We start from the raw sequence: 17,586 nt of genomic DNA on the forward strand, positions 1-17,586 counted from the left end.
ATATAGTGTGGAGTTGAGCTACATGGTATGAAAGATCCCTTCAGTGCTCATTTCTATTGTTCTATGCTTCACATCTCTTTCCTTGAAGAGATTTCTATTGGACACTTTTCTGTGTAACCCTTTCTTAGGTTACTTAGATCTCACAATGGCAGATGGTTTCCATTAAAAAGTTAAAATTTTATTTATAGTTTAAAAAAATCAGTGAAATAATAAAAATCCCATAAGAAGGTCAAGCACTGCAGCTTTATAACTTAACTTTTTCTGAAATTCATACTACTGACAAGGCATTCAGTGTTACCAGATCATTTAGTTTTTCAAACCCATTGGATTCAGTCAGCAAAAAGCATGAATACTTGAAATATTTTAATACCAAACCATGTATAAAAGTTTCTTCCAGGAGGCTAATTTGCACTGTAACTGACAAAACCAACAAGCATCAAACACCCCCCCCCCCCATCTTGAAAATGATGGGTTTTTTAAACGATTCGGGTCTCCCATAATTGGCACAAATGCCTTTTCCCTCGTCTCTCCCCACCACTGGAAATAACAGTGTGGATTTCAATTCATGAACTATAGTAGGGTCCTTGGGTGCCATTTTCCTTCCGTTTAAAGAAACATTCGCCGTTACGTAGCAACGAGTTCAGTGCTTCAGCAATTTGCTGGACAGTTATCCTTCTCAAAAGAAGAGACAAGCTATAGAAGCTCTTGAATTTGCACTTGCTCAAGACTCCATTTCTGCCTCAAGTTTGGGAAACTCCATCTTCTGTTCAAGAACAATGCACTGTTTGCATCATTCTGGCATCTAATGAAGGTGTCACTATCGCAGTACCATGCCCCTGCCCTTTTCATTGCTATATCAGTACAAGGGATTATTTTTCATTGGCAGGACACAAACTAGCATCCATGTATTACCCACACAGGGTATTTTTAAACTGCTGTCCTCCTATTTCATTTAATACCCTAGAAGTGTCAACAGAAGATTACTGCAATTGCAGGAAACATTCCTTCCACATGACAGATCATTGATAGGGACATCAGATTAGGCCTCTTCCCATGGTTACTTGCATATAACATCAAACTTTTAATGTCTTTAGTACTTCTCAAGGTCTTTGTATTGCTCTCTCTCCCCCTCACCCCTAAATGGGCTAGAGCTGAGGTTGGCCTTGTGTTGCAACTTGTGGTTCTTCTGAACTTGGCTGTGTCTCCGGTTCACCGGTCACAGGAGCAGAAAAACCTTGGTGCTGATTTGACTCTTCTGGTGCCACTGACTCAAGGATGTCATTGAGTTTCTGGCCCACCAACACTGTTTCGATGTAGGGCTTAGCCATTTTGATGGCCTCATCATAGGAGGGAGGCAACTCCATGGCATAGAGGCTGTAGGCTGGGGGAGACATGGTGCTCCTATCCATATCCCCAAATGGAAGTGGGGCACTCTGAGGGTACTGGAAAGAGCTGTATGCTGTAAAGAGAAGGCACAATAAGGCTTGAACAAGTGAATAAAGAATGAATCTTTGTATAAAGATCGACACTATTTTCCAGTAAATTGTTCATCTATAACTGTGACATAGATGGAACCCACCCAGCCCCACCCGGAAAGCAATCAGGAGAAAATGCTTTTGTTTAGACCCATCTAATTATTATAATGAGGTGTCTGACATAATGGGTGCATGCTGTAACCCAGACAACAGGATACTTATTAGTTGTGGTTCTACCATTCTGGTTTTGTGCTATAGCACCTATAAGAAGCAGTTTGGCTGGGACGGACAGAACAAAATGGCGGGGCAAGAATGGATGTGAGAGAACATGCAGAAGGCCAGCCCATCAGGGACTTATTTGAACCGTTAGAGCACTAAACCCCGGTTGCCTTCTGCCACTTGCTCACTGTGTAGACTTGGGCAAGTCACTGAGCCTCTCTCTGCCTCTGTTTCCCCATTTACAACATGTGGGATGATAGTACCACACAGGGCCTGAGGTGTTGTGAGGATTAGTTAGTATCTGCTTTGAAGATGTGAAGTGCCAGGAGTATTGCACCCCCAAGTGCTAACATCTCCAGGATTAAAGCCTGAATTACCCCCGAATAGCAGCCCCTGAAGAACACTCACAGGTCACGGTGCTGTGGGCAGTGCTATCGCCATCAACGGCGACGACCGTCATATCGTAGGGGCGTCTAGGGAAGGTCTGAACTGGGGGTCTCTTCTTCCGGCAGCAGAACTTCACGCAGCTTGCTGTGATGCCACACAGCAGGAGCATGACCACGGTCAGTAGAATCAGCCTAGGAGATGCAAGGAGAGAGAAGCCCATTGCTTTATTATTAATGCTTCTCCCCTTCCATGAATAGGAGAGCTTTAACTCCTAAGGACACTCTTTGCAAGGCCTGGCTTACCTACTACATAGGAGTCTTTTTTTATTGGTGCTGGCTCTGTGTGTGTAAATGCCAGCGTGAGAAAAGCCAGTTACAAAACTGTCAGCTTAATGTCCCCAAGCTTTGGTGCTACTGATCACTTGTTAAACCCTTCCTGACTCAGGGATGGTGTTAAGTTAAAAGATTCACAGGCCAGACTTTTTTGTATCTGTTGTATAACCTTATAATACACAACACCTAAATCAGTATTCTACTGAGTAATGAGGGCAGTGCAAGAGTTTGGACTTCAAAAGGTGCTGTTTTCCCAGCATTCCCATCTGGACTTTGACACAATACCAGATCTAGACCTCTGAACCACTTAAGTCCTCAAAATAGTGCATAAGTGAGATTTAATGGGGCATAGGCACTTAATGGTGTATTGGCCCTCTACTCAGGGGTCAATTCCACCCAATACACCTAAAAATCTAGATTTTGGTGCTTCTGGCTCCCCTCTCAAATTTAAATTCTGGAGTTTTTTCCATTCTTGAAAGTGTTCTTGAATGAATTAAGTGTTCTCATGAGCTAGTTAAGCAATAAGGCATGCCAGGCGGGATTGGGTTGCAAGAAGTGCCTAGGAGTGTTGTAAAGAAAGAGACCCAAAGTCAAACATTTAAGTATTCTCATGGTACATTGGAGGGAACTTCTCCAGAACAGCTGACACACCAAACTTCCATGTTCGGATTCCTTCCCTCCCCCTCCCCCCCAACTACTCACACAGGTCAGAAGAAGAGACCCCAACAGTATCGTTTCCCTCCTCTCCAACCAATTTAAAGGTAATACTGACAGATCAAAAGCATGCCTCCAAAATAATTCCTTCTTAGCACTCCTAGATTACTAAATATGACAATTCAAAAGTAACCAAGATTATACTGCAGGGGATGTTTAAATCCAAACAAACTATTTTCCTTTAATTTTAAAAAGAGCATTTCTATTAGTATGAGGATCACGCAAACATATCCCTTGTCCACAAGATCTGGAATTTGGAACCTACACTGAACAACAGCTCAAATTCCATACCACAGGCTTTAGTACTCCATGGGAATCCAATACCTTCCTTGACCCCGGGGATCTGAACCACAGTTTCCTGCACTCTCAGGACAACCCTTATGAAACTGCTGTTTTAGCAAACCCAGGTTTCTTTCCTGCTCAGAAGTGAAGTTAGATTCTTCAAAACTAACCTCTGATCGGCAGCTATAAATTCCTAGCGTTTCAGGCCATTTAAGATTACTTTTAAAAATAAAACGTAGAAAATTCAGAACACAGCAATGGCAGAACAGGAAGTAACGGATATTCAGGGCTCGCTTTTACATTTCATAGTATAAAACTTTGCTGGAACTTTGTAATAAACATTGCACCAGAGAGTCAGCAGAATATGACCTCATCACCAACCAATTAGATCATCCTAGCATTTCAAGAGTTTTATGATTCCACATTCTGAGAGTGACCTCTGAGGGAAGTGATGATTACTGTACACTGCTATAATAGTGTAACAGTTCTGAACAGCAAACTATGATACATTAGTTTTACTGTTTATGAACACTGACAGCTGCCTTCAAGCCGGTCTTAAAATGTCAGTTAGTTTTTGAAACAGTTCTGCATATCAACTGCCACTGAGAGGGTTTAGAGTATTTGTAGAAGCCTAAATTAGTCCAAATGCTAAACTGTAGTTAACACTGGCCAATTTGCACTGTATTCCCTCATTAAGTTTTACAGCATACATCCTGACATGTACACTCTGAAGCTGCAAGCCAAGATGCATATAGCCTGCAATATAATGGAATCACTGATCTGTCTATTACAATAGTGTTTGCCTATTTGTTTTCTCCTTTTTAAGTCATAAAATCAGCCAATAAAAAAAGGTTACCCATCAGTCAATGACAAGGAGTTCAGCAAGCCGTGAAAGAAAGAACAACATCATAACCCACCATAAAAGGGAGAGGGGGATAAGCAAAACCTGATGCAATGCCAAGAACTGACAAGTCCACTACACTGCACTGCTGATCCCTCTCCAAGCAAAGATTCAGCAAGTTGTCTGTTTAGAAGGGGTGCACAATGGCTTTGGACTCAAACTGTAACATATCAGAGTTATGGGGATGGAATACTCATCTAGGAACATGTCCCACATAGAATGGAATTGATTACTTTTTCATCTAGCTAGTCTAGGTTGTATTCCACTGGCACCTTTCATTTAGCCACAGGCAGACTTTTTGACATCCTCTTCGATTCAGGATCAGAGACCTGTGTCTTTATTCATCCATTCCTACTATTTATTTGTTTACATCACCTCCCAAACATCTTGTATGTTAAGTAAAATAAATCTGAACTTACCAGACATACCACAGGCTAGTCCAGTTAGAATTATTCCGAGCACACCTGGAAATGAAGGTGAATAACTAAGCTCAGTCTCTACATTCAAATATTAATTTCAGTAACTAAGCAACTAAATTTCTCACTAATTGCAGAGTAGAAAGGGCAATTAACAATTTAAGAAAATGAAGCTAAAAACAAACTCTGTACTTTGTTTCATAAGATCATCATAAACAGTTTTAACAGTAAACAATTGTAAATGTTTAACAGTAAACATTGTAAACAATTTTAACAGTTTAAAGACAACTCAGATGCTGCAATGAAAATTGTAAAACAAACTATTCCTAGGTTTCAGAGTAGCAGCAGTGTTAGTCTGTATTCGCAAAAAGAAAAGGAGTACTTGTGGCACCTTAGAGACTAACCTATTCCTAGTTTCTTGGGTAGACAGCTATTTAGGCTAAGGAAATTAGCCATTGAAATTCACAACTCCCTTAGATGCATCTGAAAATTTCCAGCCTAAGGCAGCTTTTTCATCCTAAATTATTCTTATAGTACTCTTGCCATGGCTGTAATGCAAACAAAAGTGCTGTAATGGGACCTGCCCATAAATACAAAAAAGATGACATCACTTCTGCAACAGCCAAATTGCCAGAGTGGGAGAAAAATAGTATTATGTTTAGCAAGTTGTATCCATTTAGCATATAGAAAACCAATTTATGCATCCAGTCACTGGGCTGTATTCATTCTTTTGTGCCATTTTAGCATAGTGGATATAATCAGAATATGAAGATTGAAGGGAGTTACTTTAAAGTTAGCTGACTTTCTGGAGTGAAGATGTGGGGAGGCTGCACTTATTTTCACTACAAAAATAAGCTCAATCCACACCCGGTGAGAGGAAAAACGGCAAAAGGGTATTTCGAAGAAGGGAGTCAAGTCTGAATGAAAGGATCGGTCACCCCAACCTCCTCAGTAGGTAGGATTGAAAGGAAAAGAAAAGAAAAGATGAGCTGAATTGGCTTGATCAAATTCGTGGGTTGTTCTCCTAAGCAAAGGCTTTCCAGAGAGAAAAGATCAGCAGCAGAAGTCCAGACAACCACCCAAGTATAACTCAAGTAAAGAATTCCACTGGGCCACATCATGATTAAAACAGCTTCAGACCTATGCCTTTGCCATAGCGAGAGAGCTTTTACTTACTGGTCGGGGCTCTCGCAGTTACTCTGGGAAGAGCAGAGCGCTGCCTGGGGAAGGAAGGAAGGAAACAGCATCAGATACAAACCCCGAGCGTGCATGGAAGCAGACAGCCAAAGGCAGAGAGCCCCGATCCTCAGAGGCCCTTGCTTGCCTAGCGGGGTGTAGGTTTGTCGTTCGATTTAGACCCTCAGCCTCCCGGCGCGTTTGCAAGAAGCTAAACCCACCACACGGGAAACAACCGTGTAAGCACAATCAAATATCCCCGCCGCGCCCAACGCCCTCAGAGGGCTCCCGCCACGAACCCTGCCTGTGGCTTGAGCCCGTCTCCAGAGAAGGGAATTTACTCAAACAATAAAAGAAACGGCCGCTGGTGAGAACAAGCCACCACTGCCGATCAGCTGAGGGAGAAGGTAGGGGAAGGGGCATCATATGCAGTGTAGGTGCCTAGCTAAGCTGGCTGCACAGAGCTGCCCCAGAGGCCCAACAGCTTTTAAAGCCACAGGAAAGTTTCTTTAGGCTGGGGCTTGTCTGCGAGAACCTTTCCTCGCCAGGCGAGCCCGCAGAAAGCAGCTGGAGCGAACGCACGTGCTCCCGCCCGCGAACAAAGAGCTCCACGGTCCCACCTGCAGCAGCAGCAGGCTCCAGCCCGTGCACAGTCGATGCACCTTGCCAGCCATGCTCCAAAGCAGCCGGGGGAAGAGAATCGGGTCCCCTACGTCCAGAAATGCCTCCAACAACCCTGCGGAGATCAGGTCTTGCAAAGCCCGAGGAGCACGCCTACGATTGCGCCCAGCTCTGTAAGCCTCCCTACGGAACAGGCAGCTCCCGGCTGGCGAGCTTGTCGCTTCTGGGCAATATTTATCACCCTCCCTCCCCCGACGGCGGCTCACATGCCTCTGAAGCCCCGCCCACCAGAGAGGGAGGCCCGCCCTTCCTTTTGCTGGCCTGGTTCGTTGCAGCAGGAGGGGGCTGGCACTGGGATGGAGCGGGGGGGTCAAGCACAGCAGCCGCTCTGTCTGCACTCACACGCAGCCGGAGGAGCGATTCCACCCTCCTCTGACTACGGGAGGATCCCGTGCTCTCTGCAAAAACCACCCCCCGGACCAGTTCACAAAGGGACAGCATCCTCGTCCAGCGCGTTTGGCAGAGCCCTCCTAGGGAGGGTGCTCGGAGCTGGCACCATCTGCCTTACAAAACTGGGGCAATCCCTGGAAGAATGGAGAAGCAGAGGGGGCTAAGTAACCACTGCCAGCTGCAGTCAGACCCCATCAGTGCGTGGCCTGTATGATTCGGCTGCTGACAGCATGCATATACCTGTCTCAGTTCTAGTGGCTTGTTTTACTAGAGCACTCTAGGAACGGACCCCCTTCTTTACAGCAGCCTCCTGTCACAATGACTTAAAGCCTTTCCACAGTTCCCAGTTTTACTGATTTCAGAGTAGCAGCCGCGTTAGTCTGTATCAGCAAAAAGAACGAGGAGGACTTGTGGCGCCCTAGAGACTAACATGTTTATTTGAGCATAAGATTTCGTGGGCTAAAACCCACTTCATCGGATGCATGCAGTGGAAAATACAGTAGGAAGATATATATATAGATATAGATATATATATACACACAGAGAACATGAAAAAATGGGTGTTGCCATAGACACTATAATGTGATGCATGTGACCGATGAAGTGGGTTTTAGCCCAGGAAAGCTCATGCTCAAATAAATTTGTTAGTCTCTAAGGTGCCACAAGTCCTCCTGTTCTTTTTACGGACACAGACTAACACAGCTGCTACTCTGAAAACTATCATGAGAGTGATCAGTTAAGGTGAGCTGTTATCAGCAGGAGAAAAAACCTTTTGTAGTGATTATCAGGATGCCCCATTTCCAATAGTTGACAAGAAGGTGAGAGTAACAGTGTGTGTGTGGGGGGAAATAAGCATGGGGAAATAGTTTTACTTTGTGTAATGACCCATCCACTCCCAGTCTTTATTCAAGCCTAATTTAATGGTGTCCAGTTTGCAAATTAATTCCAGTTCATCAGTCTCTCGTTGGAGCCTGTAAAGTTATCTTCCAACCTGATTTAACAGAGGGGATTTTTACCTTTTTTTTTAAATAAAATTCTTCTTTTAAGAATTGATTAATTTTTTTTTCAGTGTCCAAAAATCCAGGGATTTGGATCTGTGTTCACTTCGTAATCAATTGATTAGGATATTATTCTCAAGCCTCCCCAGGAAAGGGTTTGGGGGGGATATTTTGGGGGAACAGGAACTCCAAGTGGTCCTTTCCCTGATTCTTTGTCTAAATCACTTTGTGGTGGCAGCATACTGTTCAAGGTGGAATTTGTGCCTTGGGAAAGTTTTTAACCTAAGCTGGTAAAAATAAGCTTAGGGGGTCTTGCATCTATACCCCAGAGTTCAGAGCAGTTAAAGACCCAACTACAATACACAACTGATTTTTGCTGATCCCCTGGTTAGTCACTGTGGGCAGGCTACCCTGTGTGTTATGAAGCACCATCTACAGTGCTGCACACCTTGGATAACTTTATATGGCTTTCCCCTATGGGAATTTCACAGATGAATCACTAGAGTTGGGAGATGGGGTCTCAACAGTGCACAGTGATGTATGGGATAAGAACATAAGAACAGCTACACCAAAGGTCCATCTAGCCCAGTATCCTGTCTTCTGGCAGTGGCCAATGCCAGGTGCCCCAGAGGCACAGAACAGACCAGGTAATCATCAAGTGATCCATCCCCTGTCGCCCATTCCCAGCTTCTAGAAATCAGAGGCTAAACAGAGGATCACCCAGGGAATGGCACTTTCAGGGAATTCACTGTAGTTCTGGAACAGGATTGTGTTGCTAATTGTGTCAAATACTACACAGTGCTTTCTTTGCACAGAGTGCATTAAAATGCACACTCGTACATTTGAATAGTCTGTGCTTTTATGTTTTGTCACTAGGAAATTGAGGCAGGATATAGGGGAGAGTAATGAAAGAAATATGAAAAGGAGTACTTGTGGCACCTAAGAGACTAACCAATTTATTTGAGCATAAGCTTTCGTGAGCTACAGCTCACTTCATCGGATGCTCATGCTCAAATAAATTGGTTAGTCTCTAAGGTGCCTCAAGTACTCCTTTTCTTTTTGCGAATACAGACTAACACGGCTGTTACTCTGAAAGAAATATGAAAATTTCAAAGTGAAAAAAGCCTGGAGAATAGAGGTTTTTGCTTTTTGTTTCAGATATTCAAAACTGGTCCACCTTTTGGGAAAAAATGATGGGAAATATCCATTCTTCATTTCAAAATCAGAGTGAAAAGGAGCCTGTTATTCACTCAGAATTGCTCTGTTTTGAGGAATAAAAAATAATGCAATGTTGTTGCAGGAATGTCATGAAAATTAAATTTCTGTATCACAAATGGCCCAAAAAATGAGGTGCAGATAACTTTTTGCTTGAAAATGTCACAGAAAAAAATGTCACCACTTTCACACAGTTCCAGTCATGGCATCTGTATGTAAATAAAGGAGACCTTTTCCTCTCCAATCCCTCCTGTGGTTCTCTTCTCTGCAGCCTGGACATCGGCTGATTTCAGTGGGACTGCTCTCAGTCAGTAATGTTAAAAACGTGCACAAGTCTTTGCAGGATAGGGTCCTTACCATGAGCATAGAACTTCCACTGATGTCAAGAGAACAGAACAAGAACAGAATGTGCAGAAGAGATCTATAATGCAGATAAGAGATCCACACAATGAATCAGGGAGGATTATTTTGCCCTTAAAGTATAAGGGAATATGGAGTTCAGTCACCTTTAAAGACTGACATCCTTGCTGCAACAAGACAATACTAGGTAGTAGGAGAGATAATTGGAAACATGTGATAATGATGGTATATGGCTGGGAAAACAAGGAAAAGGAAAAGATGATTAGGGCTGAAGAGCAGAGGAGTTTATTAGTTAATTCAGGTGAATGGGGCAGTGGAAAAACAAACATTGGTGACGAGTCCTTTTCCTGGGAAAAGTGTGCTGAAGATATGGTAGAAGGAGAGACGGAACTGATAAAGGTTATGACTGTGTGGAATAAAATTAAGATCTGCCTGGAGGAGACAGCATTTTAAGACATGCAAAAATTTCCTGAAGAGGCTGCTCAGGTGCCTGCCTGCTTCTCAGAAGCATATATCTGAGGGCTTGTCTACATTAGAAATGCTACAGCAGTTGCGACGCTGCAGCGCATCTGGTGAAGACGTTGTATGCCAGTGGACGAGAACTCCAACAAAACCACCTCCACGAGAGGCAGCCAGTAACACTGTAGGTGAGAGAAGCTTTCCTGCCAACATAGAACTGTCCACACCAGCGCTTAGGTCAGTGTAACTTACGTTGCTCAGGGGGGTGGCTTATTCACACCTGAGTGACATAACTTATACCAATCATAAGTGGTAGTGTATACAAGCCCTGAGTAATTGCAATGGATGCATTACAACAAATTTCAGAGTAACAGCCGTGTTAGTCTGTATTCGCAAAAAGAAAAGGAGTACTTGTGGCACCTTAGAGACTAACCAATTTATTTGAGCATAAGCTTTCGTGAGCTACAGCTCACTTCATCAGATGCATATGAGCTGTAGCTCACGAAAGCTTATGCTCTAATAAATTGGTTAGTCTCTAAGGTGCCACAAGTACTCCTTTTCTTATTACAACAAATGAGATTCTTCCTGACACTTTAATGTAACATGAGACTGATATGTTTGGACGCTGGCTTGATGGAAGTTTCTTTGTTTGGAAGTATGAGTGGATTTCAGAAACATTATGGCATCCATAGGGAGAATAGTTTGGAGGTGCCAAGATTTTAGGATGCACCCTCAGAATGGAAACAGTTGGTAGAATTATCCTGTAAGCCTCATGAACCGAAAGTGCTTTGTGGATCATGGCTGGGATGTGTCATTGACTGAGACATTTACCTACAGGGACACCAGGGTCATGGGACTGTTGCTCATGGAGGAAGTGCTGCATTCACTAAGTGTTGAGTAACCTCTCAGAAGTCAGTGGCTATGCAGAATATATCTAAGTGATGTAGATATGAAATTAGGGATTACTCCATGTGTCCTCACCAATGTTCCCTCTAATTTTTGACAGGCTGTTTGCGCAAAAAATGTCTTCTGTGCAAATTGTTGTGCTTCTGTGCAAATTTTTGTGCGCGTGGTGTTTCGCCGTATGCACAGGGTTTAGGATCTGTGTGCGCGTGAACATGCGCACAGCTTAGAGGGAACAGTGGTCCTCACACTTCCCCTCCATCACTAAAAATAACAAGATAGATGTTGCTCTCCAAGAAGTAAAGAGTCAAACAGGATCTACATTTCTATTAAAATGAGAGTGGGGCCTGAGGCAGGAAGTTCAGGTCCAAACTTCTCCAAAAGTACAAGGAGGCTTGGATCTGGTGACCGTGTTTGGATCCATCTTACAAAGATGCGTCTGAACTTCTGAAGTTCAGATCCAGATCTGGATCCAGATCCAAACTTCTCCAACGTTGTGGAGGGAAGAAGTTTAGGGTCCAAAGAGATTTGGAAACAATGATCCAAGCCAGGGCCATATTTAACAAATAGGGGAGAAGTCTTTTGCATATTCCACCTCTTCACCCATCCACATCTCAGCCCTACCCTTACTCACATGAGTAGTTCCACTGACTTTATAAATGTTGGACCTGATGCTGGTCTGACTTGCACTGGAGTAAATCAGGAGTAACTCTGTTGAAGTCAGTGGAGTTATACTTCTATAAAACCAGATGAAAGTCAAACCCAGTTACTTAATTCAGTCTGATCACATGAGTAAGGGCTACAAGATCGGACTCATGATAGTGATTTTAATAGAGGTACTTGATCCAGTAAAATGTAAAAGCTGTGGCAAAAGAGAACACATCCAAGTTTGTTACAGGTAGATTCCAATCTCCGATTTCATCATGTACAGGGAGACCTGTTCCGCTTAAGGTACTTTGCATTGTTGGACTGATGTGAAGTACCCAGAATTTAAAAGATTCCCAGGAACATTGTTGTATATGCAACAATGTGTTTCCTGTTCAAGAAACAGTTCCACAGATGTGAAGTTTAACCTATGAGCTTTAAGCTTCTGCTGAAGTGTTACGTGAATGAATGCCTGAGGGCAACGGGCTATACCTGGAGCTATTTAGGGGATTTAGCAGAAAGAGTTGGGTTGGGAGCAGAGCTCTGATAATATGAATTTAAAGATCATATATTTTCTTCACATCCACTCCCAAGCTCTCTCTCTCTCTCTCTAGGTTAGATAAACAGCCCCACCTACATTAGTGGCATAGGGCTTGATCTTGTGAGGTGCAGAGTGCCTTCAGTCTCCATGGAAGCCAATGGGAGTAGAAGGTGCTTGGTAACTTTGGGAGTGGAAGATGCTCAGCACCAGACAGGATCAGATGCATAGCAAACCAAGCCCATAAATAAACCTGCCTTTTGTGATTACTTAGGTCCTAACTCATCAGGATATGTTTCCTTCACATTCATTATTGTACATCTGAGTCAGATCTCTTTGAAACATCTGATGTGACAGATACATGTGGCAAGCCCATGAGTCAACAATGCGTTCAACTGATAAACAATGGTGCCTTTTATAGTCCTTGATAAACATGAAGCTTCACAGTGCCTCCAGAGAGGAAAGTAAGGGTTATTTTACAAAATGGGTAAAACTGAGGCACAAAAGTAAAGTGACTTGTCCAAGGCCACAGAGTCAAGAATAGAACTTAGGAGCCCTTATTCTTAGTTCTCTGCTCCAGTCACAAGACTATCCAGGGGTTGAGAAGGGATTAGTTTCTAATTTTCTCTTTATGTCTCCTAGTCATAGTCTTTCCCCCTAACCCTTGGGTCTTCTGTCTTTTGCATATTGTTATTATTATTATTTGTACTAGTTGTGCCAGAGGCTCCTGTAAGAACTGGATTCTTGTGACACTAGTTACTGTACAAACACACAGTGTGACCCAGTCCCTGCCTGGAAGGACTGACATTCACAAATACGTTACATGTTTTGTACCCTTCCTAAAAAAAAAAAAATCTAAACAAAGAAACTCAAATTGATTTCAAAACCCTCCTGCTGCTGATTGAACACTGGGAACTTTGGAAAAACATTCCATATGGAAGAATATTGTGTTTGTTATAATTTGGATTTACTGCCCCTTTTTCATTTATTGATGTGAATCAGGAGTAATTCCATTGAAATCAAGGGAGATATTGTAGGGAAGGTAAGATCAGAGTCAGGTGCAAGTTCTGTATGCCCATGAAGTCACTTGCTCAGGTTGATTAAGTGAAAGTTTTTGGTGCATGCTGTCATCATCAGGATTGTCACATTCCCAGAAACCATTGCAATGCCACAGATCAGGGTAGAGAATGAGACTGTGGCAGATGAAGGGGTGAGAAGCAAATTCCCTGTTTGCATGCCAATGTCCTGAGCTATAAAGATTAAGGACAGGGAAATATGTGAGAATAATTGGAAAATTACACAGTGCAGGGCCCAGTTCAGGCCTGGTGTCAGCAAGTGCCTCCTTATTAACTTGCACCTGCTCATACTTAGTCTGAACTAGACTTGCAAAGCTTACCATGGGCTGGCATTTGGTCATTAAGGGTTCCTTTCGCATCTGTACAGGGACATAGGAGAGAGAAAGGACTCACTCTCCCCACCTTGCAGAGGCCACTGTATGGCTACCTGTGTTGCGGCTCCAGGTCTGCAACTGGAAGGGAAGAGTCAGGGAATAGACAGAGCTATGGTGCTGCCAAGTTATGTGCTGGCCTACTTTAATGTCTGGCTCTGCAGAGGGAGTGGGCTACACCTGAGCAAAAAGTACCACAGATTATTCTCTCCCCCATCCCCCCCAGGGAATCTCACCTGGAAGAATACCATGCTGAGTCTTACCGCTGCTCCACTGTCCTCTCTCTCAGAGCTTCTCATGGAGCACTTGTCTACATGCCATCCCCTAATATGGCTGCTTGCAAATAGCATGTTTAATGGAAGGAGCACGGGGTGGGGGCCAGGAATCCTGAATTCTAGTCCTAACTCTGATGGGCTAGGTCACCAAGGGTGAATCACTTCCTGTCTTTGTGCTTCTGTAAAATGGGGGGAATGAGCCAAATCCTGGCAGGTGCTGAGCCTCTGAAATTCCAAAGTGAAAAGTATTAATAAATAAAATAATTAATAATGTTGGTGCAAGCTAACAAAAGCATAATATATAGGGTCAGCTCCCCAGCTAGTGTGGATCCATTGCAGTTAAAAGAGCAGAGCTGATTTACAGAAGCTAATCTGACTCTAAAAGTTTAAAATGTCCCTTTAATAGCAGAGGAATCAACCTTTACACTGATTTTCTTTGCTATTGTATGTCTGTGTCAGAAACCCTGATGGTTTCACGCATCCGATGAAGTGACCTGTAGCTCATGAAAGCTTATGCTCTAATAAATTTGTTCATCTCTAAGGTGCCATAAGTACTCCTTTTCTTTTTCCTGATGGTAAAGTAAATTTTGCATGTACTAATTTGAGGTCTTCACACCATAGTCCTGCAGTGAAGAATCAAGGCACTCCCTTTTGCATTTGGTTTTCAGTTTCCAGCAATGGCCGCTTGTGTTGGGCTCTGCACCATGAATGAAAGTCTGGTGATATAGTGCAAAAGGCAGAGATGGGTATGGTGTGAACACAACCTGGGCAGCCCATCATCCTTGAGTCCAGCTTTGTCAAGCAGGGCTTATCTACGTGGGGACACTCAGAAAATTAATCTGAATTAACGAGTGTGTTAATTTAAAGTGGATTAGTTGAACCCTTGTAAATTGTGTGGCTGTAACTCAGGTTATCTGTGAATTAAACTAAACCGAATTAAGATTACTTTAATTCTGAATGAAAGTGTCTAAACAGAGGTTTAATGCAGTTTAATTTATCCACTTCTTCGCACTTCAGTTAATTCAGATAAATTTTGCTGAGTGTCCCCATATAGATAAATCCTCAGTTCCTCTGGCTCTGTCTACACTTAAAATGCTACAATGGCACAGCTATATTCACTATCGGGACGGGAGAACCTCTCCTGTTGCTATAGTTAATCTACCTCCCTGAGAGATATTTGCTAGATTGACAGAAGAATTCTTCTGTTGTCCTAGCGCTGCCTACTCTGGGGGTTAGGTTGGCACAGCTGCATCTTTCACACTCCTGAGAGATGTCGCTATCCCAATGGAAGTTTTCAGCGTAGACCAGCCAAATGGTTTATCCTCTCTATGCTCTACTTCCTCCATCTGTAAAATGGAGTGACTACTATTTACTGTGGGGCTGTGAGAATTAATTATAGTATTTATAAGGCAGTGTGTCAGTGCTAAATAGTGGCAATATTATTGCTCCCTGGACCCGTGTTGCGTGACAGTAAGGAGAAAATGTTTTTAAGACGTCTCAGATCACGTACGTTCACACAGAGTGCAGTAGTAACAGGACTTTACTGAGCTCTGCATTATTTTGAGACCATATTAATGTTTGCAGAGGTTAGAAATAGGCCTACCTCATACCCCTTGGTTTGGACACACTGGCTTGTGGACCTGGATTTGGATCTGATTCAGAATTTTGCAACCCCAGATCATTTCTAGGTTTTGCATCTGTTAAGCCTGTTTCTGCTCCTGCTGAAGTCAATGGCAAAATGGATTTCAATGTGTGTCTGAGAATTGGGCTCTGTTGAAACTAACTGGAACACAGAGTGCTTCTCATGGGGCCCAATTTCCTTGGTAAATTCTGACAATTCAGTCTTTTGAGTGGTTATTCTATGGACAGCTGCTGCCACAATTGTGGAACATTCCTATAGGATTTAACAGATTGCTAATCTTTCTATAGATTTTTTTTTAACCAGTCTACAGGCTTTGATAACTGGGATGTCTGGGGGAGATGGTGTAAATCTTATGCGAGGCCTGCCATATCCACAGCAGGTCTCCAATGTGAACAAAATGTTGGTAAAGAAAGTCAGTAAGCCAGATCCATAACTTCGGGATAAGGGTTAGTTCTAAGGGCAGTGTTGGTTGGGCTAGGGCACTATGGTTTAAAAGTAACATAGAAAAACTCCACAAGTTTTCAGAATAATTTTTATAGACCTTTGAGTAATTGAGTAATAGAATCATACAGGTTTTATTGCTGTTACATTCTACAGGAATTTTCCATGAGGACCAGGACACACACCCCAGGGCATTGGAGGAGGAGTTAGAAACTTATCTTATCTTTTGTAATGCCCCATTATCTAACCTCTCATGCCAAAAGTTCACAATGACTTTGGTCCATCTCTTGTGGAGCATTTCCCATTTCAGTCAGCAGACAGGTTTCAGAGTAGCAGCCCTGTTAGTCTGTATCCGTAAAAAGAAAAGGAGGACTTGTGGCACCTTAGAGACTAACAAATTTATTAGAGCTTAAGCTTTCGTAAGCTACAGCTCATTTCATCGGATGCATCCCATGAAGTGAGCTGTAGCTCATGAAAGCTTATGCTCTAATAGATTTGCAAAAAAGAAAAGGAGGACTTGTGGCACCCTAGAGACTAACCAATTTATTTGAGCATAAGCTTTCGTGAATGCATCCAATGAAGTGAGCTGTAACTCTCGAAAGCTTATGCTCAAATAAATTGGTTAGTCTCTAAGGTGCCACAAGTACTCCTTTTCTTTTTGCGAATTCAGACTAACACAGCTGTTACTCTGAAATCTAATAAATTTGTTAGTCTCTGAGGTGCCACAAGTACTCCATTTAGTCAGCAGACAGTCAGATATCCAAAAGTCCATGAATGTGACCATCAAGTACCTGTGCACCTTCAGGCACTCAAGTAGTTAACTTTATGTCACCACATGGAGTTAGAATAACAATGGACAGTGTTCAGAAGGGACTTTTCAAAAGGCTGATCTCTCTGGGAGCACACTGTTGTGCAATTTCAGGGTGTAAAGCAAGCCACTTGGCTGATAAGGCAGCAGTCATTGTTTTAAAAGCCTTCAGGTCTGAACATTTACATATTTACCCTTTACTGTTAAGAGACATTACCTTACCCTTGTTCACATCTTGTATTCTTTCCTCAGGGACATGCTAGAAGAATACAAGCCCCTACAGAGGAAATGGAGTATCATCACCGTAGATTAAATACAAATATCCTGTCTTATGCTGAGTGTACTGAGGAGGCTTAGGGGTCAGGAATAGAGGAGTGAAGAGATCTTCTGTCTCTCATACAAGCAGCAGGGCAGGATTCTTAGCAAGCACTCAGAAGAACATAAGACCCAGGGCCTCGCTTCCATACCAAGCATCCAAAGAAAGTGATGTACACTACAGCCTGCATCAAGGGCTAGTCAAAGGAGCATGTGCTACTTTTCTAAAGGAAGGTAAACTATGCCAAGTTGTTTGTCATCCCATCTCACTCGGTGATGTTCTGATTTGTGCTGATCTAGTGGCTCAGGTCCCAGTTAGGATCCCTCAGAGTCTACTCCACACCTCTTCCATGCACCTCCATCTTGTTAAGATGTGGTTCTTCTTAGCCCAGGTCTGCACTACACACTAAGAGCTTGTCTACACTTACATTTTATAGCGCTCTAACTTGCTGGCTCAGGGGGGTGAAAAATCACCCCCCTGAGCGCAGCAAATCTGAGCACTTTAAAGTGCTAGTGTGGACAGGCTCCGAGCGCTGGGAGGTGGATTACCAGGAGCGACCACACTCG

The 17,586-nt window shown here is 43.1% G+C and overlaps 1 protein-coding gene across 1 annotated transcript; it reads right to left on the minus strand.

The window, feature by feature from the left end:
• Positions 1-287: 287 nt before the first annotated feature.
• On the minus strand, positions 288-6,746 carry TMEM52 (transmembrane protein 52). Its single transcript, XM_073316643.1, has 5 exons — positions 6,523-6,746; positions 5,903-5,946; positions 4,730-4,774; positions 2,103-2,272; positions 288-1,459 (listed from the first exon to the last, which is right to left on the minus strand). Exons 1-5 carry the CDS (start codon positions 6,574-6,576, stop codon positions 1,146-1,148), a joined length of 627 nt encoding a protein of 208 aa, XP_073172744.1. The 5' UTR covers positions 6,577-6,746; the 3' UTR covers positions 288-1,145.
• Between the last annotated feature and the right edge of the window lie 10,840 nt (positions 6,747-17,586).

This window comes from Lepidochelys kempii, chromosome 18 (genome assembly GCF_965140265.1).
Source record: "Lepidochelys kempii isolate rLepKem1 chromosome 18, rLepKem1.hap2, whole genome shotgun sequence".
Lineage (NCBI taxonomy): Eukaryota > Metazoa > Chordata > Testudines > Cheloniidae > Lepidochelys > Lepidochelys kempii.